At 33.6% G+C, this 25,386-nt stretch overlaps 2 protein-coding genes across 3 annotated transcripts; one reads left to right on the forward strand and one right to left on the reverse strand.

Moving 5' to 3' along the window:
* Positions 1–3,624: 3,624 nt before the first annotated feature.
* On the reverse strand, positions 3,625–12,660 carry Gyf (GIGYF family protein Gyf). The gene is made up of 11 exons (XM_080157663.1): positions 12,545–12,660; positions 12,115–12,196; positions 11,803–11,973; positions 10,940–11,403; positions 9,114–10,650; positions 8,810–8,999; positions 8,152–8,534; positions 7,231–7,565; positions 6,469–6,754; positions 4,568–4,744; positions 3,625–4,265 (listed from the first exon to the last, which is right to left on the reverse strand). The coding sequence occupies exons 2-11, from the start codon at positions 12,187–12,189 to the stop codon at positions 4,143–4,145; spliced, it is 3,741 nt and encodes a 1,246-aa protein (XP_080013789.1). The 5' UTR covers positions 12,190–12,196; positions 12,545–12,660; the 3' UTR covers positions 3,625–4,142.
* A 1,011-nt stretch (positions 12,661–13,671) lies between these two features.
* On the forward strand, positions 13,672–25,341 carry LOC145316876 (uncharacterized). Of its 2 annotated transcripts, none has more exons than XM_080157664.1 (12): positions 13,672–14,772; positions 15,014–15,370; positions 16,883–17,072; positions 17,236–17,394; positions 17,807–17,915; positions 18,233–18,381; positions 19,834–19,893; positions 20,295–20,380; positions 21,152–21,583; positions 21,992–22,229; positions 23,851–24,335; positions 25,162–25,341. In XM_080157664.1, exons 1-11 carry the CDS (start codon positions 14,665–14,667, stop codon positions 24,291–24,293), a joined length of 2,331 nt encoding a protein of 776 aa, XP_080013790.1. In that variant the 5' UTR covers positions 13,672–14,664; the 3' UTR covers positions 24,294–24,335; positions 25,162–25,341. The 2 variants fall into 2 exon arrangements, with proteins under 2 accessions (XP_080013790.1, XP_080013791.1); XM_080157665.1 differs by having other exon boundaries at positions 21,995–22,229.
* The last annotated feature ends 45 nt before the right edge of the window (positions 25,342–25,386 follow it).

Below are 25,386 nucleotides of genomic sequence, written 5' to 3' on the forward strand. Positions count from 1 at the left end.
TATTTTCCTCATATCTTTGGTGTTTATGGTCCGATTTTCAAAATTTTTTCAGTTAAAGTTATCAAAACAAATTTCCCGTCATTTGAAGAAAACAACAATGACGGTCAGACTGCCTTTTTGCAGGTTTTTGGCTATTTTTATATTTTTCACATTTTTACCCATATCTTTGGTGTTTATAGTCCAATTTTCATAAATTTTTCAGTTAAAGATATTAAAATTAAATTTCTGGCGTTTTAAGAAAAGAAACAATGGCGGCAGGTTTTTGGCTATTTTTATATGTTGATATATTTCCCCATATCTTTGGCATTTTTGGTCCAATTTTAAAACTTTTTTGCATTAACAGTTTCAAAATATTTTTTCCCATTGTTATGTGCATCTAGTATGTAATTTACTTTAACCATCTTCATCATACAAAATAAAACAAGGTTTCATGTTTATTTTCTCCAATAAATCTATTATTGATTTTAATAAATAAACTTTAAATCTACTTCTACGTATTCCCATCCACAATTTTGTGCTTCGCTACTTATGGATGTTGTCATCCTTGTTATATTTACAAACCATTATTATAACCCTACTTGGACTTGCGGATGTACAATTGGACAGACAGGCGGAGGACGTGCGTAGGGTCAAAGAGTAATTAGACTCGGTCAGTCAATTTTGAAACTGTAAGAATCATTCTTTTAGCAAAAGGGTGTTTAAAAAAAACCAATCGCTTTACTCTTTTCATTACAAACCCTACAGTTTTGGTCAAAAAGTAACAAAAAATGACCCAAATCATGTCCAAGCAATGACACTGGGAAAACACTGATGAATTTTGATTTTACTCAACTCTCCTAAGCACTACAGCTCGAGTCCTAGCCCCTGTGGAAAATTTTTCTCTACGTTGAGAGTGCATATTTTATTACAAATTAAGACAGTTTTGTCTTTTTAAAAAAAAAGAAATAACTGTCTAAAGTACTTGAAATCTTTTAGATAGACCCCATAATGTGTTTGAGTTTAATGGGGCATATAAAGACCTTTCTATAGACGCCTTAACCAGACTTCTGTCTTAATCCTTGCCAATTTGGCATAAAAAAGACAGACCCATAAAACGTTGAGATATGACTGCTGTGCTCTGTCTTTAAAAAAAAAGAACAAACAGTCTTAAGTACTTAAAATCTTGTAGATAGCAGGTCAAGAGCTTTCTTTAGACACCTGAATCAGGTTTCTAACACAATCCTAGCCATTTTGACTTAAAAAAGAAAGATCTGTCAAACATCAAGAAATAGAGAGACCTGTCATGTCTAAATGTTTGATGGGTCTGTCTTTTTAATGCCAAATTGGCTAGGATTGAGTTAGAAACCTGGTTAAAGTGTCTATAGAAAGGTCTTTACATGCTCCATCTAAAAATCTAAACATTATGGGGTCTATCTACAAGATTTTAAGTACTTAAGACGATTTGTTGATTTTTTATCTCCATGTAAGGAAAAATTCTCCACAGGGGCTAGGACTCGAGCTGTAGTGCTTAGTAGAAATCAAAATTCAATAGTTCTTTCTCATTGTCATTACTTGGACATGATTTGGGTCATTTTTTGTTAGGTTTTGACTAAAACTGTAGGGTTTATATTGAAAAGAGTGAAGCGATTGGTTTTTTTTAAACACCCTTTATTATAGCTAATGTTAAAAACAAAAGACTCTGTTATCTTTTTAAGTTAATAATTGCCTTCCCACTAGCCTGAAGGGCCCCTGGGGGCCTCTAAAGGCCTTATCGCTAGTTTTAAATAAAGCACACATCCAAGGAAAACAAGGATGACAACATCAATAAAAGCGAAGCTCTGAAACGGTAGGACAAAAGGGCATTAACACTTAATGTCAGAACTGAAAAATCAGAATATAAATTTATAAGAGTCGAAGCAAAGTTGTAAGTAAATTTGTTAAAAATTGCTTGATGCAGGTTAATATTTAAGGACATAATTACATTTTTAGGACTGGATTATAGAGTTGATTCGCTTAACTTATGATATTGTACTTTGTTTTCCCAGTATACTAAAAATCAGATAATTAGATCATATAAAAATTTGTTGAAGTTGGACGTACGGAAATTCTGGTAACGATTATAGAGTTGCTACGCTTTCTAAATTGTACCTAACTATTACAGGGATCACCATGCAAAATTTGAAATCGATAGGATATTCTAGCGTGCCTAAATTAATGAAAAATGCTATACGTTACGGAAAAAATTACCTAATGTTTTCGATTTTGAATCCAATACAAAACTTTTCGAGAAGACCTAAGTATTTTTTATGTGATGTACGCAAAATAATAAAGATAATTTAATAAATCAACAAATTTATTATAGGCATTATTACTAATAATAATGTATATATCACATTTAACAATTTTGTATTGACTGCAAGATAATTTTTCTTCATACATAAACTGAACAACTGGGAAGATTACTATTCAAAGTTTCATTGGACTATTTATATGGCATTCGTATTTTATTTATTTTAGAGCAGCTACTAATATAGAACATTTGGAAAATTATTATAGTTATTTTCGTATCGTATTATGCACAATTTCCAGTGGATAGTAAAATGAAAAACATTAAGGTTAATTCTAGTTTTGTTAGATCTAAGAGCCGAAGGCCTGGGCTAACCAAACTGGTATTAATAATATTTATAATATTTAAAATTACTTATCGTGGAAAATTGTCTGTAATATGATATGATATATATTTTTCAGCATTGCTTAGAACCGGTTTAAATTCAGCGGATATTGATTGGTTTCGAAGCCACATTGGAAAAATGTTATTCTTTATTCAACAAACCTTCAAAAGATCTGTTAGGGTAAAATTTAAAAGTTACTGGAGTAAAATATAGCTATGAAAATAATTTCACCAAATAAGTTGTTTCTTTAATTTCAAATAGTAAGAAAATAACTAAAATGTTATGTACAATTCTTCTTTTAAAGGATTACCACAGAAGCTAGAAATAGGAGAAATGCTATTGTGAAAATACGAAACCCGCTGCTTCGTTTTCTTTCCATGATCACAAATGCACTCTTCCTTAATAACTTAATAGTTGCTCTAAAATAAATACAAATTGTCTTTTGTTACATTCTTGACAAATAAAATACTTAGGTAATAATATGAGAGTGATAATTGTAGAAATCTCGTAAACCAAGGTGTATGGAAACTTAAGGACAATCTTGGAAAGGTAAAACCAAGGGCGTCCAAGCTTTATCATTAAGGCGGGGGGGGAGTAATCTTTATATCATTTAGGCAAGGACGTCCTTGGGTAACACTTTACATTTAGCTTTTTTTTTGAAAAAGTTTTGTTAGGCAAATGTTAAATAATTATTAAACATATTCTGCTGAAGTTATTTTTATATTTTTTAGCAAAGTATGTAATACATTTTGTTGAACAGTCAAGCTTTAGGGATATTTAAAAAATTTTCTAAAAAGCTACTTGTGATTTTTCAACTTTCCGTGATATTACTAAGCGTCCTTGATACCTTAATAACGAGACATCTCAGTTTATCAAAATTAAGTTAAAAAATTTCAGACTTGAAATAAAAATATATAAACTAAAATTTAGTTTTTGATACATAAATACATACCTGTCCTACAATAATAGTGTATATTGTTAACAATGTATTTTTTTTTTACAAAAAGAAGAAATGGCAATAAATAATATTTAAAAATAACAACACGACATAACAAAATATTTTGATTTTTGATGCCTAGTATTTAACAATTTTCATACATTAAATATTTGGTTTTTAAGAATATCCAACGAAATATGTTGACATTCTATTTTGCGTTTAAGGGAACTTTTTCTATTGTATGTTCAGTTTTTCTTGCTGCTAGACTTGTAGAGCATGCGTTTCTGGAAAAATAAAGTCGAACATTGCCCATCACAAAGCAAAAAACTCGATTCCTTTTGCATTTGGTGCTGAATCCTTTATTAAAACTTACTCCTATATCACTAATTTTCAGTGGATTATTTATAGCATTTAAAAGTTATTAATAAATACAAAGGTACTTTTTTTTATTTTCATCGAAATTCTGAAAAGCTAGGTACTAAAATTATCTTTTTGATTTTGGACAATTTGGACAATTACTTTATTTCTCCAGAATCACACAGTGTGGAGAAGCTTTACATGGAGAGATCCAGCTCTCCCCTGTTAATACCATGGCCTGGTGCTGAAGTGAATCCAAGAAGATGGTTCAGATTGGTTTTGGAATTGCGAGATTTCTTCTTTCCTTTACGCGGCGCCTCCTAAAATGTTTACAGAAATTACAAGAGATGGAGGAAACATTAAACTGTAAATTATACTGGTACCTAAAGTTTTTAAAACACGATATAACATTTGTAGGCCCAAAAACTTTGGATACATTCATTGATCATATAGTACAAAAATGAGTGTTGCTGTCCTTATTATGTGTCACGCTCTATCCACTAAGTCCGTTACATTTTAAAGCCTTTTACATTTTCAAATCTAATTTTAAATTATATAAAAAAATTTCTTTCTTGTATATCATTATTGCCTAACAAATAAAATATCTATATCCAAGTTGTACCTGGAATTCTGCCTCTTGTCCGCTGTTAGTGGCTGTGGTGGCAAAGTCGTCAATCTTGGCGTGGCTGCCACTCTTCTTAAGCATGTTCTTGAGCTGAGACCTGCGCTCCAAGTAGTCAGTACCGAACTTCTTGTGCGCCTTCCCCTCGCCAATATAGCTCTTGATGTAATCGTTGACCTAAAATTAAAATTGTCTTATAGGTAAATGATGTTAGATACTAAAAGCAAGTATTATTTTAACAAGCTCTTGATTTTTTCATTTAAAAATAAACCTCAAAGAAACAATAAAAGATTTTCTCGTATTCATTTGAATCCGGTGGATAGGAACCGGTTCTCATAAATACGAAAAAACTATGTCTAGCATCGTATTATATCCAGTTTTCTACGAATATAGAAATGTACAATCATAAAATTAAAACTGTTTTTTTTAGCCGGTGCCTTCGGCACCACGGGGCTAAAAAAACTAGTTTTAATCTTATAATTGTACATTCTATATCCGCGGAAAGCCGTTTATAATACGATACGAGAAATAACTATTCTCAATTTTGGTGAAAAATACTGCACTTTGTAACTTTTAAATGTTTAAGGTGAATAAAGCTTTAGATTTAGATATATCTCCCATGTCATATCACTTATTTAATGATTCGGAAATAGTAAATTAAAAACAGAGGAGACAATCCTTTTACTTGGGGTGTCTAGATCTCTAAAGGCCCTTGTCTTTTTTAAATGGTTATTTTTTTTTTTTACTTTTGAACACCTAGAAATATGCAAATATGTACTTCACGTTTTATGTTTATTTCTTACAATATGTTTGTAATCTGTCAAATGTGGAAATGTTTTACGCATTTAGAATTTACCTTGAATTAATACTACAAATGCACACATACAAAAACATTATTTTGTTCAGACAAAATGACTCAGTACAACAGGTATAAGAGACAAAAATTCTACAAAAAAAAATTTTTCGTAGAAAATTGATTTCTTTTTAATTAAGAAAGCTTATTTTAACTTTATGTACAGAAATTCTTACCCCATTCAGTGACTGGAAATTAATTTAGTCTTATTCATAAAATTTTTATTAGAATTAAAAATTGATAAAAAGTCTACCTATAGGTATAAAGTTTTGTTTATTCTATCTAATTCTTCATAATAATCATTTACTTGATTCTTATAAAGGTTTGAAATATTCTTTTTTTTTATAAATATTATTTTTCAAAATCACTGACACACACACACTAGTGAACGCCCCAAAATATTTAAATTGTATTATTTTCCAAGTTAAGGAGGGAGAAATATAAAAAGATTTTACTTTCCGAAGGTCAAGGAAAGAATTGCTTTCTCCGAAGCAGGGACAAGGGGCAGGGATTCTGACGAACAATTCTAAGTGAAAATTTCCCTACAACCTACTTTCTTCTTTACCCTTTTTTCGCCCACTTCCCTTTATTTGCAGAACAAAACAAGTTTTACGCCAACATTTCACAACAAAAATATCCAAATTATGAGCAATTTCAAATGAAAATAATTTGCTGAATCACAGCCCCTGCTCTGAATTAATGTTTCCTATTAGTACAGGAAAAAGGGAATTAAAAATTGTTTTAAACATCAAATAAAAAAAAATAGTAGAAACATAAAATATACCTAGGTAGGTATCATCCTAATAAAACAAAGGTTTCGTTCCGTAGGATCTATATACATTACCTATACACAAACAAACTAGACGATTTTCCTTATTTTTTTCTCGCCAATAAAGAATAAAAAAATTGGATTAAATGTAGTTTTATAAAAATTAGTAATATCAACTACAGAAAAATAATGAAGTCCAATGCACCAATAAAAACAAACAAACAATAAAACTTACGGAAAGTTACAAGCAAGATGATTTTTATTTAAATGAAAACCTACCTCATATGGAGACTCTACATCCTGTAGAAAACCCAGGAACGTATCAATATCTACGTCAGGTCCAGGACTCAACTTCTCCAGAGAGCTGCGACACCAAGACTTAAAGCTTGTGGTCAAGTCTGCTTTGATGTCCCCCTTGCTGCTGGCGGCCGCAACCTTCTTCTCCTTGCCCTTCTGTGCGGCGTTGTTGGTGGCGGGGGCGGCCGCAGGCTTACTAGCGGCTGCAGATGAAGCAGCCAGGGATGGCCCACTTTCCCAGAAGCCATCAGTTGCCGGAGCGACAACCCTAAATTAATAAAATTCGTTGTTGTAAATGGTACAAGAAGATATTTTATTAATTAAAAAATGTGTAGGTACATAGTAAAATGAAATTCTAATGTACCCTAAGCTACGTAATAAGAGCTACAAAAGATAAACAAAAGATAATATATACTTAATTACTATAATTGATGTGATTTATTTAATCATTACATATGCAAGGCTACTAGATTCAGTACAAAAATAATTGGTTCCAGGACAAACGCAGGAGTCGCAAACGTCGGAGTGGACAAACGCAGGAGTGTTAAAATATTAATTTAATTAAGTATTTCTATGCAGATTAGGTTAGGTTAAGATATGAATGTACAAATAAGCCCCTGCAGGGGTTAGGCATTTAAAAAACCTATAATATGGTCTAAAATAGGTTAGGTTAAGTGTCCACTCCTGCGTTTGTCCACTCCGACGTTTGGGACTCCTGCGTTTGTCAAAGGACCAGATAATTACCTTGTTTTAGAATGAATAACTTGAGGACTCGACTGAGATGGCGGAATAGACGCGGCGATTTTGCCCGCCCAACTTGTCGGTTTGTCCGGGGCGCGCTGGGCGTTCTTCTTCAACTTTGTCGCCATCTGGTGCTGGTCTTTGGACTGCTTCTGCTCCATCAACTTCATTTTGGTCTCCTCTTCTGCCTGAATCTCGGCCAAACTCTTGACATTATTGCTGGCCTGGTAGGACCAGGACGCAGCTTGTTTCTCATTCTTTCTCTGTAGTTCTAGTTCTCTCCTCTCCCGTGCTTCAATTTCCATCTGTTGTTGACGCTCTGCACGGCGTTTGCGATCCTGTAATAAAATATATTATTTTTCATTTTCTCTGTGAAAATTAGTCGCATCAATAGCAAGCCAACAATAACCAGCTTACAAAAAGGTAAATAACTATTTTAAAATAAGTATGCAGAATATATTAAGATGTATTCAGTAAACATAATACCTTTAGATTGCATTATTTGATATTTAAGAGATTATTTGAGCTGCATTCGTTTGTGGCCACAGAATTGAAATATCATTGATCAATTAGATGTTGCAACTGATTTTCATGTACTATGATGAAGTAATACTAGCATCTGGTTAAAATATCGACACCCCCCCCCCCCCAATCCATCTAATTTGTCTCTTCCCCTCCCCTCATAGTGAATGAACAAGTAACCAATAAATGAGGTCCATATTAGCAAGTTAAACTGGCGACAAATTTCCAAGTCAACATATTCACATATGTATATCATGTATCTAATGGCCACTAACATATTAGTCTTATATAGAAGCGCTTATGCTAGTTCATTCCTTGATTTCTTATAGTAGTATCTTATTCTCAACCTCACTTATTATATGAACACTAAAGTCTACATACACATTAACAGCAAGTAATTACCTTCTCTGCCTCGATCTTCTGAATATCATGAAGAGAAAGCTCTTTATTCTCAGGTGACTTACAGTTGGCCCACGGGGCGGGCTTGATCTGAACTTCAACAGGAGGCTCAGTGGGTTGCTGCTGCTGCTCAGTCACAACCTTCTTTTTATTAGGAGCAGCGGATTTCTCATCCGCAGCTGGTGTTCCTTCTTGTTCCTGGTTGGCTCTTACATCCTCTTCATCTAATTGTTCAGGTGGCACCTGGGAGCCTGGCAGTCCAGGTATGTAGGGCGCAGCCGGGACGTCTGCCTTGGATTTGGCTTTCTTTTTTATTTCAGCTTTGCGAGTTTTCTTTTTCTCGTTGTTGCGTGGAACTTTAAAGTCGATGTCATCTAAATTTTCGTCTAATATTTTTTTTATTTATCATTTATTTTTTTCAGAAAATAGTTAAATTAAGCCTTTAGTTGTTTCCTTTAGAATCTTTTTAAAACAAATGAAGTTTATTCTTATAAATCAGGAGATAATGATTTTTTTACTAACTCAGCTACTAGGATAAAACTAGCGTATTTAAAAAAATCATATTTGGTTAAGATGTTTAATTTCCCCCAATAATTTTCTTATGTCTATAATTCATCCAAAATTGTGTAAATTTAAACAAATATGTGAAAATGATAAATTCCTATATAGTCAGGAGGTGACACAATCACAGATTCCCTGAGACCACCCTTGATCTGTATCATTTCAGCCTCTTTCATACCCGTTGTCTGTTGGATGTCTAGCTGCACACTGGACTCAGAGGAAGACTGTGACATGGCTGCTGGAGACGGAGTTCTTTCAGGTTCAACACTTTTAGATGGACTTTTTTCTTTCTATAAAATAGAAAAAAAATAAAAATTTAAATGGGTACTAAAATTTGATTGTTTTCACATGAAAATATATTAACTTTCAAGTGCCATATGCACCAAAAAAAAGTAATAAAGTACCTGTTTTGTTGGTGCTTGTCTTTTTTCATTAACCCCCGCCCGTGTTTCTTGGACAGAAGCTTCACTGAGTCTTGTCTGTACGACCCCTTCCTCAGTTGGCTTGGACAAATGAACTCCAATGGAGGCCAGCTGTGCATGCAGTTGCTTATCAATAGCCATTGTTGTGGCCGCCTGCTGCTGTTGGTTCATTTGCATTGAAGACATTTGTTGTTGGCTTATCTGTACAGAGGGTTGGGAAACATATGGTGTCTGATTGAAAGGCATTTGTTGTTGTTGAATTGGATGACCAAGTTGTTGTGGTTGTTGTTGCATTTGGTGCGGAAGCTGTGTAGGATGTGCAGGAGGAAGAGGGCTTTCTTTTTCTTCACTTGAGGCTGAAAAATTGTTAGTGCTTTCTTTTAACTGGTTTAACAAAGATTTAATCGGATCAAAAGCCGGAGCTGCAGGAGTTGATACTTCAGGCGAGGAGAGATTAAAATTTTGACCTCTTAAAGCTAAGTTAAGAAGATCCTCTGGTTGTTTCACCATATTAGATAACATAGGGTCAACTAAACCAGGCTTCATTAAATTAGAATTCAAGGACTTGTTTAACAGTAGATTATTTATGTTTGGATTTTGTTGATGAAACAAAAGAAGTTGTTGCTGAGCGAGCAACTGCTGCTGTTGTTGCTGTTGCATTATTAGATGATGTAAATATTGTTGTTGGCTCAAGTGTTCGTTTGCCTCCACGTTGCTGATACCCCGAGGCGTAGGGCCAGGAATAAATGGATTTCTTCCATAAATTAAAGACATTTCAGACAAGGGAATGAAACGACCATCAATGTTGCGTTTTATAAGCAGATCAGTAGGAAAATAACCAGCCTTAGACCATTCTAACATTTCATCATGACGGAACGGACCCTGTATTTGACCCTGGGGATCTAGATAGGTCCACTTGATGGTTTCAAAGTTGGGTTCCATTCCTGGGGGTTGGGGTAGGGAAACGGAGGGCGAGGGCATAGACATAGAAGCCATTGATAACGCAGGCATAGAATGTACATCTGCCCCACTAGAAACTACGGAGTTTACTTGCGAAGGTATTTCTGATGTCACAGCCGGCATTGGAGGTGCGGCAGTCATTGGAACAGCCTCAGATATTGGTGGAGCAGGAGATTGTTCCACAGGCTTATTGGAAACACTAGGATCAGGTTGTTGGGGAGTAGTCGTAGGGGCGGTTGTAGGCTTATTTTCTTGACTTGTTGGTGGTTTGGGCTGCTGCTTGTTAGCCACAGGCTTGGGAGCCGCCTGTTGGTTAATAATCTCGGGCTCCACCTCTTCTTCAATCCATTTTTCGTCGTCAGTCCATTTAGGAACATTATCCAGTGTCGTGTACTCGTCAGGGCGGAACTTGCCATTGTCGTCAAAGCCGCCCTCAGCAACATTGTTGGAGTTGGTGACCCACTCGGGTAAGTGGTGCTGCCCAATACCTCCACGACCCCTATTTTGAAACCAATCGTTGCTTCGGGGCTTGGGAGAAGGTTCATCAGTGTTTCCATTTCTGAAATTGAAAATTAATATTTGATAAATGTTACAATAAATGCGATGTTTTCATATTAAACAAATACCGATAAATCAACAGAAAAAAGTTTTATCAGCAATTAAATAACCTGTTATAACTTTAAACGTCAGCAAAGTAAACCCTGAATAATATTCTTAATGTTAAATCATAGTCATGAATACATTCATTATTCAGAATATTTTTAATTTTGAAAAATGGGTGCCTAGCATAAATTTTTGTTTTAATGAAAAGCTGTCTTTATAAAAACTTCAACAAATATAAATCTTACCTTTCACGAGATCTCCAATTCATATTAGAGTTTGCATGACCATTTGCTATGCCCGACTTGCCAGCAGCCCCGGCTCCGCCCCAAACTTTAGTATTTTCATTCTCGCCAGCTTTTCTGTCCCTCCAACTTTTCATGGCATCAGAGAAGCTGCCTTCAATTGGTTTGCCCTTGGAGTCGGACCAGCCGCCCTTGTCGCCTTTATTCAGTTTGCTACCAATCCCGTTAACAGGCTGCTGAAGCTGCCCATTTGAATTATCGGAATCAGGGTCGTCAAACCGATTCCTGTCAAAATACGGAAAGTTTGCGGCCCTGCCACGACCTCTACCGCGACTAGTTGCTGAAAGTGCGCCAGCCCTGCCCCCAGGTCCCGTTGGGGGTCCTGTGGAAAAGGGTCTGTTGCTCGAATTGTTGCTCATTATGTCCGGAGTCTTCTGCTGCCAAGCTCTAGCTTCTTCTGGTCCCATCTAAAATAAAAATATAACCATGAAAAAAAAACTTTTACTCTCAAAACTTTTCTGCTCTTTAGTCAGTGAAAAAGGACATTTGGGCACAAGCAGTAATCAAAATGGTCTAAATATTGAGCTAGAAAAATAAAAAATTGTACATAATCAAAAGGTAAACATCTAGAAATTTTTATTTTCAATTTATATTAGGTAAGAAAATCCCTTTGGAAATAGGAAAGATTCAGCACACTTGAGGCCGACCCTAGTGGGCTAGGAAAGTGTCCCGCAAGAGTTGAGAGATTTATCCCAAGTTGAGTGTTGTTTAATGTCATATACTTTTATTAGGTCAAACTTTCAAATTCAAAGCTAAAATAAATATGTAACTAACATAAGGGCGCTTATAATACATTCTAGACATACCTGAATAAGATTTAAAGGAAACTGGCAAGAGTCAACATAAAGAGAACCGAGGGCTATAATCTCTTTAGGCGGATCAAGCTCTGGAGAAAATAGCGCCAACATTTCCTCTTTTCCATACCGAAACTCTGCAAGTTTCATGTTGGCTAACGGCGGAGTATACGTTATTTTCTCCTAAAAATAATACATTAAAGGTATACTAACAGATTTTAAAGAGGTTGCATATTGCTCATCCAAATAACGTATGCTTAAAAATAAAAACATGTTTGGTAAAAAAAACCTAAATTAAAACGTAATTATTATTAAGTTTAATACCTCGCAATTCTTTATTTGTGGCTCTGTAAGAGCTCTTAACCATTCCGGTCCGAACTTTAGATTGGTGTCGCACATTCTTGATCTTAATATACATAAATTAAATTAACAAAATTGATTAATATTAATTTTCATAATGTATATATTTTTTGGATAAATTAATACACATCTAAATAACGTACACAGGAAAAACTTAAAATTACCTGAATTAAATGTATCTAATCTTTAAAAAAATATCTATCTTTAATTAAATGTAATAATATTTGATAGTTCTAAAAATAGAATTTCAGAACCCCTAATTTAAGAATCTATTTTAGAGGCAAATTTATTTAAATTACATAAGTGTTTTGCACCTAAAAATATAGCACAACACATATCTTTACAATTTTAATGCAAAAAATAAACAATTTTTTTTTAAATTCGCAAAAATTACCAAAAATCTGACGTCGAATGAAGAGGTGTCTTCTGTCTGTAAGCTGTGATGGTGGTGTATTGATGGTGTGCTGGGTACGCGGCATTAATGTGGTGGTGCTTAGAGACCATAAAATTCATTGTCACAGCATATTTTAGTAAATATGATCTTAAGTTATTGCTGTTTTTTCTAATACAAAATAGCTTTGGAAACCACAAAGAAAGAAAATGTTGCCAGATTAAACTTTGGAAAAGAAAAATATTTTTATTTTTAACATTTAAACATTAAAAAAATAACATTAAAGTGTAAGTAGCTATCTCTTTCAAGATAGAGCCAGGTGAAAAAAGCCTTAAACCATCCTAGGACTCTAAATAAGAAAATGATATGAATCATTGATCTATTTGATTTAATTAGTTTATAATTAGCTAGACTCAGTTGGCAAAATTTTGAGAAGCAAACAAAAATAATAAAAAATTGGTACCTTCACTTGCAAATGATCCTATTCTAAATTATCGAGATCTCTGATCAAGTAATTAAATAAAAATTCGAATTTACCTGAAAGAGTATTTACCTCATCAAACAATGAAAAACCTTACGCAGCACCAAGATAAGCAGGCCCTCTCATGGCTTAAAATTCCAAGGAGATCAAATATTTCAAAAAAATATATATTTTTAAAAGCTTCTGTAAGTATATTTGATTCAATGTAAAAATAAATAATCAAGTTTGATAATTGGCGAATGTTGATCTCAATTATCTGGCAACATGTAATCCTAACTGCACCAAATACAAGTTGACAACTTTTTGTACCTTTTCTTCATTTAACTTTCTTTTTATGGAAAAAATAATTATTTTAATATTTTTATGATTAAATTTATAATTTTTGGACATTTTCATTTCAAATTGAATATAATTATTCACCTATTAATAGTTTTTTTAGAATAGATTTTGGGTTTTCGTAGAAAAAAAACATTTTAATATTTGAAACAGGCAATAAAATTTAACAAATGTTTTATTGATATTCATGTACCTTCGTATTTTTAGTTTTTAATTAAATATCAAGCAATAAAAAGCTTCATCAATCAGTCAATAATTGTTTTCAAGTAAAAAATGAGCATACTGATAAAAAGTTGTCTGCTCTTATTTAGCTGAGTATGGCAGCCATATTGCGCAAAATTAGAGATGTGTCAACTTTGCCCTTCAGCTTTTAAAATAAAATTAAACTTAAATTATACATTTCTTAACTTATTATTTATGTTATTTTTAATTTAAATTAATTACTAATTATATCAATTATTATATTTGATAAGATTTTATGCATATTTTGTTTAATTTTACTTGTTTTATATATGTGAATGTTAGAAGGGCACTTATTGATTCATATGTAATATATATTTATATATATGTATATATTTAAATGTGATAGAACGCTATTTATTTTTTTGATTCTTAGATTATTTCTCTTCATTTTATTTTAATATTATAGAATATTGATTTTTACTCAAGTGGTTAGGATATAATTTATTACTAAATTGTACAAAGTAAGCGGAAACTATTTTATCTTATGTGTGTAAGTTTAAGCTGCACTTTTTAGGTTCGATTTTTTTCATTTAATGAGGCTAATTACACCATGATGTTCATGGTGTTTTCATTTTTAAAAATAACTCGATCTTTCTTCTTGAGGTTGTTTCTATGGGGGATTTAATAGCTTAAAACCAACCTACAAATTTGGTAAATTTAACCTGAACCTATCCCATCCCAAGATGTTTTTTTATCGGTTCAGTGGATAATGAGTTCTTGATGGACAGAAAAAAATATTCCATATACACTACCAACAAGCTTTCATAATCATAAAAGTGCAGGATAAAGCGTTTTCTTTTTAAAAAAATTTCTTAGTAAAAACTGAAAGTTATTTTATAAGGCTGTAAGCTGTTATTTTTAATTCTAAAATACCCTTTCGTTTATCTTAGAGAATAAGATATGAAAAGTAAATTGTTGTACTTTGGAAACTTGTATAACATATAATCTAATGTGAGCAAACATCGCAAATTAATTTTAGTGGTAAATGAAAGTTTTTCATTACTATTAAGAAAAAAAAACTGTTTTTCAAAATCAAATCTTTTCAGAATTATTTATATTAAATATGTCTGTGTTGAATTTTAGCGGCGATGAATCGCCTGAATGTCCGCTATGTATGGAATTATTCGAATTAGATGATATTAACTTTTATCCTTGTGCTTGTGGATATCAGGTACGTAGCACCCATGTTGATAGCTTAGTATTCTATAATCAAGGTATTTCCGTGAGTGTAACGTTTCTGCCTTTAATTTGGGAGTAACAAGTTCTTGACAAAATCTCATTTACCAAAAAAATCTGATACTAACTGCTGTAAGCTCAATATAAACTTTCCAGTATTGCCTCTTGTTGTACGTGCAGTGCTACTAAGCTACAAAGTTATATTATATATTCCTTTAATACTTCTAATTTTCTAGATATGCCGGTTCTGTTGGAACAAATTAAGAACAGAAGGCAACGGGCTGTGTCCCGCCTGTCGGCAGCCATATTCAGAAAACCCCGCCGATTTTAAACCTCTAACCACAGAGGAGATCGCCAAGATCCGGGCGGAGAAACGGCAAAAGGACCAGGCCAAGAAATTAAAGATTACAGAAAACCGCAAGCACCTGGCGAATGTGCGAGTGGTGCAAAAGAATCTTGTGTTTGTGGTCGGTCTGTCGCCCCGGCTGGCCGAGCCGGAAATTCTAAAAAAGGCAGATTATTTTGGAAAATTTGGCCGCATTCAGAAAGTAGTGATAAATCATAGCACGCAGTATGCGGGCTCACAAGTACAGGTTAGTTCTTATACATTTTATTATACTAATTTGTGTGAATTTTTGAGTGAAAAAAAAATAAATATCAAATTAAACGATATCGTAATTTTATACCTAATTGTTCAATAATATCAATCATATTTCTATTTGTTATCGAGATATATTTTAAAATAATCGGAGATAGAATCAGAAAATCACTTGTCAATAATTCCTTTCTAAATGCAAATATGCATTAGATCCGGTGGCTTAGCACTTAAGTACATTGGTTTAGGTCCTCTTGGTTTAGTTATATACTATGTTTCTGAAAATATGGAATGATTTTCAGGAAATCATCTGTTCTATCTGTTTTATGAAAAAATAATTAAATTGTAAACAAAGTTTGTTAAATAAAAAAAAATGTTTCTTAACTTGTTTACCAAGGTGTCAAACACAAACCTTCTCTGTCTTCCATATGTTTATTGTACTTATTAAAACCAAAATTGCTTAAATTCATCTCAATTAGATGCTAAGATAATTTGCATAGTCCCCCCCTTTCAAAAACCGTGTTCGAATATTAAAGAGAAACCCCTTCAAATATTAAACTATGATTATTAGGTACTATATTTGAATGTTTTTTTCGTCAAATAATGTCATGGAGTGTATCTCTGACCATATCGCCATTCCATCTGCTTTATTATTTAAAGAATTAGGCTTCGGTTTAACATACTAGTTTTAATCCCAATAAAACATAACTAACAAAACCCCTTAATGCAATGCATACAAGTAGATTATAGAATTATATTGCAGTCAACTGCAGTATGTAGTTAATATTATTCATTTGTTTGTTACGATTTCATTTAGAAAAAAAACACCTTTACAACAAGGATAACTCGTTGCAGTGTGTCTAATAACTTTGATTAATCTCCATGTACATTAACCTGTTATTAATCTTAATAATTTAAAGATATCCACGTTAAAAACAAAATTCCCATTTACAGATTATCATTCCATTCAATTAAAAACTTTGTTACCTACTCAAATTTCTATAAGTCATGTTCTCATGATAGTGTTTGAATGTATATCTGAATTTATCAGATAAGAAAGAATATATCTCAATCTGTAATTATCATGTAACTTGAGCAAAGCATATATTACTCAAATTACGCAATGCATTTCTCGTTGCGTCATCAGGATAAGAAAGTTAAAATTATAATTAGGTATATTGTACTATTAATCAATTTATTAAAAATTTTCTTTTATTTTAAACCAATGGTTTTGGGTTTGATATTGTTCCTGTTATACTTAAGGGGTCATTTCTTACAGTGTGCCAAAATTATCCTTGTGATTAAAGTAACAGTTTAAGCTAAAATAACAAGTTGAGCCTACTTTCTATAGTTTTTGAAGAAAGTCTTCGTATCAAAAGATTTTTTTGAAACACTATGAGAAGTGACCAACCATTGAAGGTAAGTTGTCATATAAATAAAATCTTTTGTGAATTGGTGTTTACATCTTAATTCTTTTTCTATCCTTGCTCATGCAGTCAAACTATTTCAGGGCCCTAGTGCGAGTGCATATGTTACATACTTTAAGTCTGAGGACGCTTTGCGCGCTATTCAAGCTGTTAACAATATATACATCGACGGCCGAACCCTGAAAGCATCCCTGGGCACAACAAAATATTGTTCACATTTTATGAAGAATCAGAATTGTCCGAAAAATGATTGTATGTATCTGCATGAGTTAGGTAAACATTTTATCTTTGTTAGCAAGTGTTTCCTATTCGTTGAAAATATTTACGTTGAATTAATTTTTTTTTTATCAAGAAACCTTGTTTTTGTGTTCTATGTTTTTGTCTCATCCCTTCACATGTTAAAACAGAGATCAGCACTGACAATAAATGTTCTTAGGTGACGAGGCTGCTAGTTTTACTAAGGAGGAGATGCAACAAGGAAAGCATACAGATTACGAGAAACAGCTTCATGATGACATGTTGAGTAGACTGGAAAATACGACGCCCCCGATACAACCACCGGAGGTCGAGGAGCTTCCACCCCCCGTCAGTAATGGTAAATATTTTGATTTGAGATACTAATTAAACTTTTTGTCATATTAGCTTCAACATAATATTTTATGGTAACATATTTACAAGAAGATTAAAAATTATGGTCGTTTTTTAATTGATAATTTGTGTTTTAAAAGCTCAGTGAAAAAAATTCAGTTGCCTAATTTTTTTAATTACTCCCCTAGCTTTATATTAGTCCATAGCTTCGTTAGCCTTTAGTGAGCATAAGTGCAATTCTAGGTTAACTTGAACTTTTGCTGGTCCCAGGAAGGTAAAAGCAGTTTTATATATTAGACATTCTTTTATGACAGGGATGATATGATATATATTTCTAAGTTATCCAATTAACTTATTTAAGATAGGATTAAATTGAAAAATTCTCTAGTTAGGTATTAATAATGCTATTTTGTTTTTAGCTGGAGATATGTTAGAACGGAGTGAACAGGGTGATACAAGCTGGCCAGACCTTACTAATCACACAAACAATACCCAACCTAATCTAGTAAATAATAAAGAACAAGATAGGTAATATTTTAAAAGAATTATATGGTTTGTCTCATGATTCAGAATTGTCTAATTTGGTGAGCAAAGGCAAAAAAGTCCGACGGGAAACGGCGATTTTTGGCGGTTCCTTTGCCTTTTCTTAACAGTTTCACATTGTGCATCATCAAAGCAAATACCATGCCAAATTTTTGTGCTGTAACTCTTTTTTTTCTGTTAAGTTCCTTTGAGTTAAAGGTTTGGTTTCCAAAATTATCTCATACGCCAATTTCATAATATTTTAATTTAATTTATCGTTCATTGCTTCATCCCTTAAGATGACTGATAAAATAATATCTTAGTGGTGAACCAAGCGAAGAAGAGGTAGTCAACCCAGAACCACAAATATTAGCAACAAATCCACAAATAGATCCTGGTGATAACAACTTACCAAGTTCTCCTCCCCCACCCCCTCCCCACACACAACCTCAACCCATTCATACGTCTCAAGGTATGTGTTTTTGTAGAAGAGTTTCTCTAGAATTTAATTAGGACTCCATTATATTTTTACTAGTTGCTACGCCTTTAGTGGCCTCTAGGCGCACGTAAAATGTCTTTTTTTTCAATCTATGTTAAGATCAGCTGTTTATAAAAACAAAGGGAAAGGTAGGTTGCGGGTAAAATCCGTAAAGGTTGTGTGTTTCAAGTTAAAAACAGTAGAAGAACGATAAAAATTTATGTTAACTTTTTCTTTTTAAATTTGTCTATACCTAGTTCTTTTCAATATGAAATACACATATTTAGTGAATTTTATCGTTCTACTTCTATTTTTAAGCTTTAAAACACAAACTTTTACGGATTTTATCCGCAACCTTCCTTTCCCTTTCTGCCGCTAGATGAGGATAGTTATATTTTTTATTTTTTTGCAATGTCTCTTGGGGATGTGGATTATAAGAATTAGCTATAAACCTTCCCAGGATCTAAGAGAAGCTACCCTGTAAAGGAGAATTATGTTGCTTTGACAATTAGTAAGATCCTTCGCTACACACAGAAAGAAAGACATACATCTTTCCTGTTACTTGATTATAAGGTCTAGCGGCTTCGCCCCTAGCCTCTAGGGGCTTTGCCCCAAGATGTGATAAAAAAATTAAGGCGAAATTTGTTAAAGGACCAAGGAAATCTTCTACAAAACATAAAGGACCAAGGAAATCTTCAGCAAAAAAAAAATGGGGGTTTGTTTTTTTGTTTTTGGGGGGTTGGGGGTGTCCCCCCCCCCCAAGAAAATAGCTTAAAACCACCACAGGACCAATAGGTATATACCCTGAAGAGTAGAATCCGATCGGTTCAGTGGTTACCGAGATCTTAAGCTTCAGACGGACGGACAGACATCAAGCTACTTTGTATTATAGATAAGAAATGGGTAACTAGTTACCTATCTCGTAGGGGTGGGTGTCTCCTCTAGAGAACCCAAGGGCCTCATCTGTTTGTAATGTGATTGTATACTCTAACGCTCACTACAGGATATTAGGTTGAATAAGAACAAAAACAGACAACTAACCCTATGATAACACGACCTTTTTCTGAAAGTCTTAACTGTGCATGATAATGAGTTGCACCTGTTTACGGACCAAGGCATTCCCCCTATCCAAGCAGTTTGTATGGTTTGGCGTGGTCCAGGCTCAAACCCGACACCTCCCAAAACAGCAAGCAGACACATTATCATTTTCGCTAATTTCGTTGTTTATGAGCAATGGTAATCCTATCAACTTGGCCCACCTGGGCTAAAGGATAAAAATAAACAAATATAAACATCAACGCCATTCACATTTTATTTCACTAAAATAGTTAGGAGGTTGAAACCTTTCTTATAATAGCATAAATTAAAAATAATCTATGATTCCACAAACTACATATGACTATAAACTATAAGATTTTTGTAATTGTACTTTTATCTTGAATTTAGGATGGTTTGAGATAGATGACACATTAAATGATCAAAATTCTCCAGAAGAAGATGATTTAGGTAAACAATATTTTATTGATTAGTTTTTTAAACAAAAAATCAGCTGACTTTTCATGATAGAGCTTCGCTTTAATTTACTACAATGTTGAAAGGTTACATAACCGTCTCTGCCGCCCGAGCCCGCTATCTTTCGTTAAATTAAGGCGGAAGCTACCATTTCTCGATTGTTTTTAATTTGAATCAAAACAAATGCAGTGGTCTAACTTTAGTTATTTTGTTATTTGGAAATGCACTCTATATTAAGCAGCTGTTGAGTTATGCAAAGAATGGGCAAAGAATTGAGTAGTATGGTTCATTGAATCATTAGTTATGTGTTAAATTATTTTTTCAGTAATTTAGAATATTTTTTTTCTCGTTTGATATATTAAGCTAAACTGCTGGATTACACACATTGTGTTTAGGGTTCGATCCATTCCATGAAACACAGAAGGGCTTGGCAGATCTTATAGAAAGTGAAAATAAAGCTGCAGAGGCAATTAGTAAACAGGTATAAATAATGACTTGCTAGAAGGGTAGCTAAGCTATAAGGTAGCGCTCCTGCCTAGTACAAAGTGCGTCATTGTAATAAAGTCAAATATGTAAATTTTGCTGCATAATTGGTTGAAAAGAGAGAATTGAAAAGACAAAAATTGCGCAGGGGAGGGGGAGGTAAAAATTACTAACTAAATTAATAAGGTACTACATTGGTTTGCCTCAAAATATTTTGTCTGTTTCTCTGTAAACCCAAAACAAAAATTAATATCCCCCCATTCAAAGGGGGGTAAGAAGAGGGCAGAAAAATAGCCTGAACCCACCCCGAGTCTAATATGAAGCTCATCAGTTCAGTAGTTATTGAAACCTTTAAACTAAAAAAACTTACTCATTTATATTTTATATAATACATATAATAGGATTTGTTTGTATATGCTACAAACTATTTTCATGTAAATTATCTTTGTATTGAAAATCTGTTTCTTCAGAAGTAACAGATGATGAATGCGTATTTGCTTCTTATCTTTTGAATTTTATATTTGACGCATTAAAATATATATAGAATAAAAAATATATATAAAGGTATATATCAACAAATTAGAAAATTAGATTAACACAGATGTTTTTTTAAGTAACATGTTTTAATGAAAGTTTTGCCTATTATTATGATTTGAATGCATGTAGCGACATTGCTCTTAGCCGTTAGGGCTTTGCTTTACAGATGGGGAAGGGAGATAAACTAAAACATATTAACCAATGAAAAGCAATCAATTAAACCATGTTTTAGGCTCTAGTAACATCACACAGTGACTGGAAACAGCAGCCGAGTAAAAATAGCTTATCTGCATCTGCTGCAGCCGCTCTTGCAGCTGCCTCGCGTCCTCGAGCCCCGGCACCACCACCCGGCTTCCACACACCTGCTGGCCAGCCCAGTCCTTTTGCAGGCTTGCTCCCTGATAACTGTGGTAACCTTCTTCCGCCGCACGGCGCCGCTAGCGCAGCCGGCGTCAATTCTTTGTACTCCAGTGGTGGCGGTAGCAGATTAAACAGCAGGCTCGGTCTGCCCGGCGGTGTAGGCGGATACGGATTGTCACAGAATCACACGGAACACCTGTTTCAGCAGAGCTTGTCCGCGGTCAATTCAGCGGACCACAGTAAACTACTGTTTGAAAGTAAACAGCAGGTGTCATCTGATCTGTTTGGCAACAAGGATTGGCAGGTGAGTCAGGGGCATTAAAATAGGTTAATGTAAAAAGATCATTCGGTGCTTTCTCTCAAAGTACCTACTTGGTATTTAAAAATAAAATGAAAATAGTGGTGGGAAGGGTGGGGTTTTTGCCTAACATTTTGATTTTTAAATATTGATGTCTAAAACAACAGGGTACCATATTATAGGCGAACCATCTCCATAATCGAGTTCTAAAAATGTATGGTCTTAAATAGTATCATGCAATTACGTAATTTTTCATCACATTTATACCAATACTTTATACTTATATACTTATAAATTTCTGACACTTTACATTTGTTTATATTAGTTTGTCATACTGTAATTTGGAGCTTCGCTTTTATGGATGTTGTCATCCTTCTTAACTTTTAATAATAGTTGATTAATATTTTATTTAAGCAGGATGGGCTGAGAGCTCTCTTCCCGAATGTAAATGTCAGCTTTGGTATGAACAACAGTCTTCACACTAGAGAACAACAACTTCAACAACAAATTCAGCAGCAACAGCTTCAACAACTACAACAGCAACAACAGCAGCAGCCAAGCCAGCAGCTTCAGCAGCAACAGTTACATCAACAGCAGATGGCTTCACAGTCAAACTTCTTTGCCCAAGAAAGATTACAGCCTAATATTTCTAGTAAGTCTTATTTTGTATATTGTTTTTTTTATGATATTTTACTTAATAGATTTAGAAGTGAAATTCCCCCCCCCCCCCCCTCTATATAGAATCTTTTTTTTAAAACTGAAGAGATATCACAAAATTTCTTCTAGTCTCTGGTAAAATCAGGGGTGTATATTCTGCACAAGATTCATTAATTTTTTAATGTTTTCCCCTGCTGCAAAAGGGAGGAGTAGGTTGCGCTAAAAATCCGCAAAGGTGTGAGTTTTAAGGCTTAAAAATAGTGTTAGAACGATAATATTCACTAAATATGTGTATTTCTTATTGAAAAGAACTATAGACCAAAAAAAAATTGTTAAAGGTAACATAAATTTTTATCGTTCTACTACTGTTTTTAACTTAAAACTCACAACCTTTACAGATTTTTAGCGCAACCTACTTCTCCCTTTTTCATTTTTTTTCCCTCCTGGTTTTTTTTTTCAAGCAAGGAAAGGGAAGAAATGGGAAAAAATTCATATCTCTTTTATTTTATTTATATTATCCCCCCCTCCCACACATTATTTTAGTTTTTTTTCACAAAGGAGGGGAGATAAATGGAAAAAAACATATTTCTCTTAAATTTTTTATTTTTTTCCCCAAACATCATATTTTTCATTTTTTTATTCCCGCTTTAGCAGGGTCAATTTTGCAGAATACACCCCTGGGTTAAATTATGCAAATTATGAACTACGAAATAAGAATTTAAGTTTAACATTTTTTCAGGGGTGTATATTCTGCACAAGATTTATTTTTTTTCCCCGGCTACAAAATTTTTTATTTTCTTTCCCCCCCTAGTTTTTTCTCACCAAGTAGGGGGGAAAATGGAAAAATATTTAAGAACTCTATATTTTATTTATTTCATCCCTCCTACCACACATTTTTTTTAGTTTTTTTCACCAAGGAGGGGGGGAAATGGAAAAAATGTTTTCAGTTTTCTTAATTTTTACATTTTTTTTCCCCTCCAACCACTTATTTTTTATTTTTTTCCCCCCTCCTGAGCAGGGGATCCCATGTAGAATATACACCCCTGCATTTTTTTTGGGGGGGAGGGGGGTGTAGGGGTGCACTTCCCAAGAAAATAGCTTAAAACTATTTGGTATATTCCCTGAATAGTAGAGCCTAATCGACTCAGCGGTTCCCGAGATTTAAAGCTTCAGATATACAAACATATGTAAAACCAGACATCATTCTACTTTGTATTATAGATAGGGACAAATTCAAGTCATTTATCTTTATGTAATTCTACAAAAATATAACCTAGACTTATAAATCTCCTCCTTCCTTAATATCCTCTTTTTTTTATTGGCTAAATAAAATGGGAGACAATCCAATCCATATATACTAATATAGTCTTCTAAATTAAAAGAGGCATAAACCCAAATAAAACAAATATTTATATCTTATTCATGAGCATTAAAACATCAAATGCAATATGTAAATGTTTAGCTGTCCAAGAAGTGTCTAAAAGTAGTAGCTACTTTGATTGCAAGATGTCTACAAAATCCTGTCTTCCTTTTAAATTTTATAAGAAACAGTTTGAATTTGTAGTTTTTTTTTGCATTGTTCTTGTTGGCATTTTTAACCTCAACAACTTTTTCAGGTTGGGGTGGACTTGGAATGAGCAACAACGGTGGCGGACAAGACTGGACCGCCATGGATCCAGCCATTGTCGGCGGTCAGCTAGCCAACCCTGGAGCCAGCGACCAGCCACAGGTTCCCAGTGATTTTCTATCTGGCGCCCTGCGCGGTGATCTGATCGGCCATGGGGCTGGTGGTCCACGCCCTGAGTCACCCAACACATGGCTGACCGCCAACCTAGAACAGCTAACAAGTGAACCATATCCAAATTTGACTGCTGCTGGCTCAAATCAGTTACTATCCGCATTTGGCTCCTTTAGCTTAGAAAGAAATGGTCCTCTATTGGGAGGAAGGAATCCTAACACATGGGGCGATAACTCTTCCACGCCCCCGCCTGGATTTGGCAACCTGCGCCGCCCACAATATTATCCTGGCAGCCTGGCAAATAAAATATCTGAACCTTAATTCCACTCTTTGATAAATGGAGATGGGGGGGCTAAGATTATGGTAAGTAAATTCGAACTTAGCTTTGCAGCAATTTTATCCTTTTGAATATTAAGCTTACCTTTAACTTTAAACAAAAAAGTTATTTATATGGTTCTTAAACAATGTTCTCTTTAAAGTTTGTTGCAGTCTTTTGACTCATTTTTAATTTTCAATGAATCAGAATCTTTAGGTTTACAGGATAAAAAATTCCTAACAGGATGTCTTTAAATCAAAGTAATAAGGAGCATGTTTGTCTCTGTATGAAATTTTGCTTACTTGTCCAATTTTTTGGCTGGTTTTAGAATAATCTTTTAGCATCAAGAATGAGATAATAGATGATTTAAAGTCCATCTAGAAAGCGGGAGAATGTGTCTGTTTAAAAAGAAGGGTGCTGTTTGAATTCAATTTTAGATTTTTAAAATTGGCCAATAAATTATACTGTGTTTACCATATCTTTTTCTTTATTGTTTGTTGATGGATTTCAATATTTTTGTAATTTTTCGCATACTGCGAAACTAAAATCACATGTCTTTGTCATATTTTTTTTCCAGGGAGGGAAAGATTGGACTGTAAATTTTTTAACCACATTATCTTATTCTTCTGACTCAAAACTTTTGGGTAATTTTATTAAATCTTGATTCCAGACTAGTGGTGTCCAAACTATTCAACCAATAATTGAAATCTACAGGTCGGGTAATTTTATTTAATTATTGGGGATTTTTATCAATAAATCGTCCATTGACTTATTCCTTAAGATCTCTGTGATTTTCTTAATCTTCTTGAGTCACTAGGATAGATGTTGGTTTGCTTAGAATTGTAACATTCAATTTATATTTTTTTATTTCAGAGGAGAAAAAATTCAAAGAACATGTCACACCCGTTAGAAGCTAGAAGTCATGAACAAAATTACTCTTGTTTCTTTTTAATCACAATACATAATCTAAATTATTTAAATTTTAAACAAAGATAAAGTCGTGTAAGCCAACATGATCCCATAATAAGAAACAATAAATTTTAAAGTTCAAAATGTTTGTTTTTTAGATTGTTAAAATTGCTCTTGTGTGAAAATTGT

This window comes from Acartia tonsa, chromosome 4 (assembly GCF_053477335.1).
Source record: "Acartia tonsa isolate MP-2025a chromosome 4, ASM5347733v1, whole genome shotgun sequence".
Classification (NCBI taxonomy): domain Eukaryota; kingdom Metazoa; phylum Arthropoda; class Copepoda; order Calanoida; family Acartiidae; genus Acartia; species Acartia tonsa.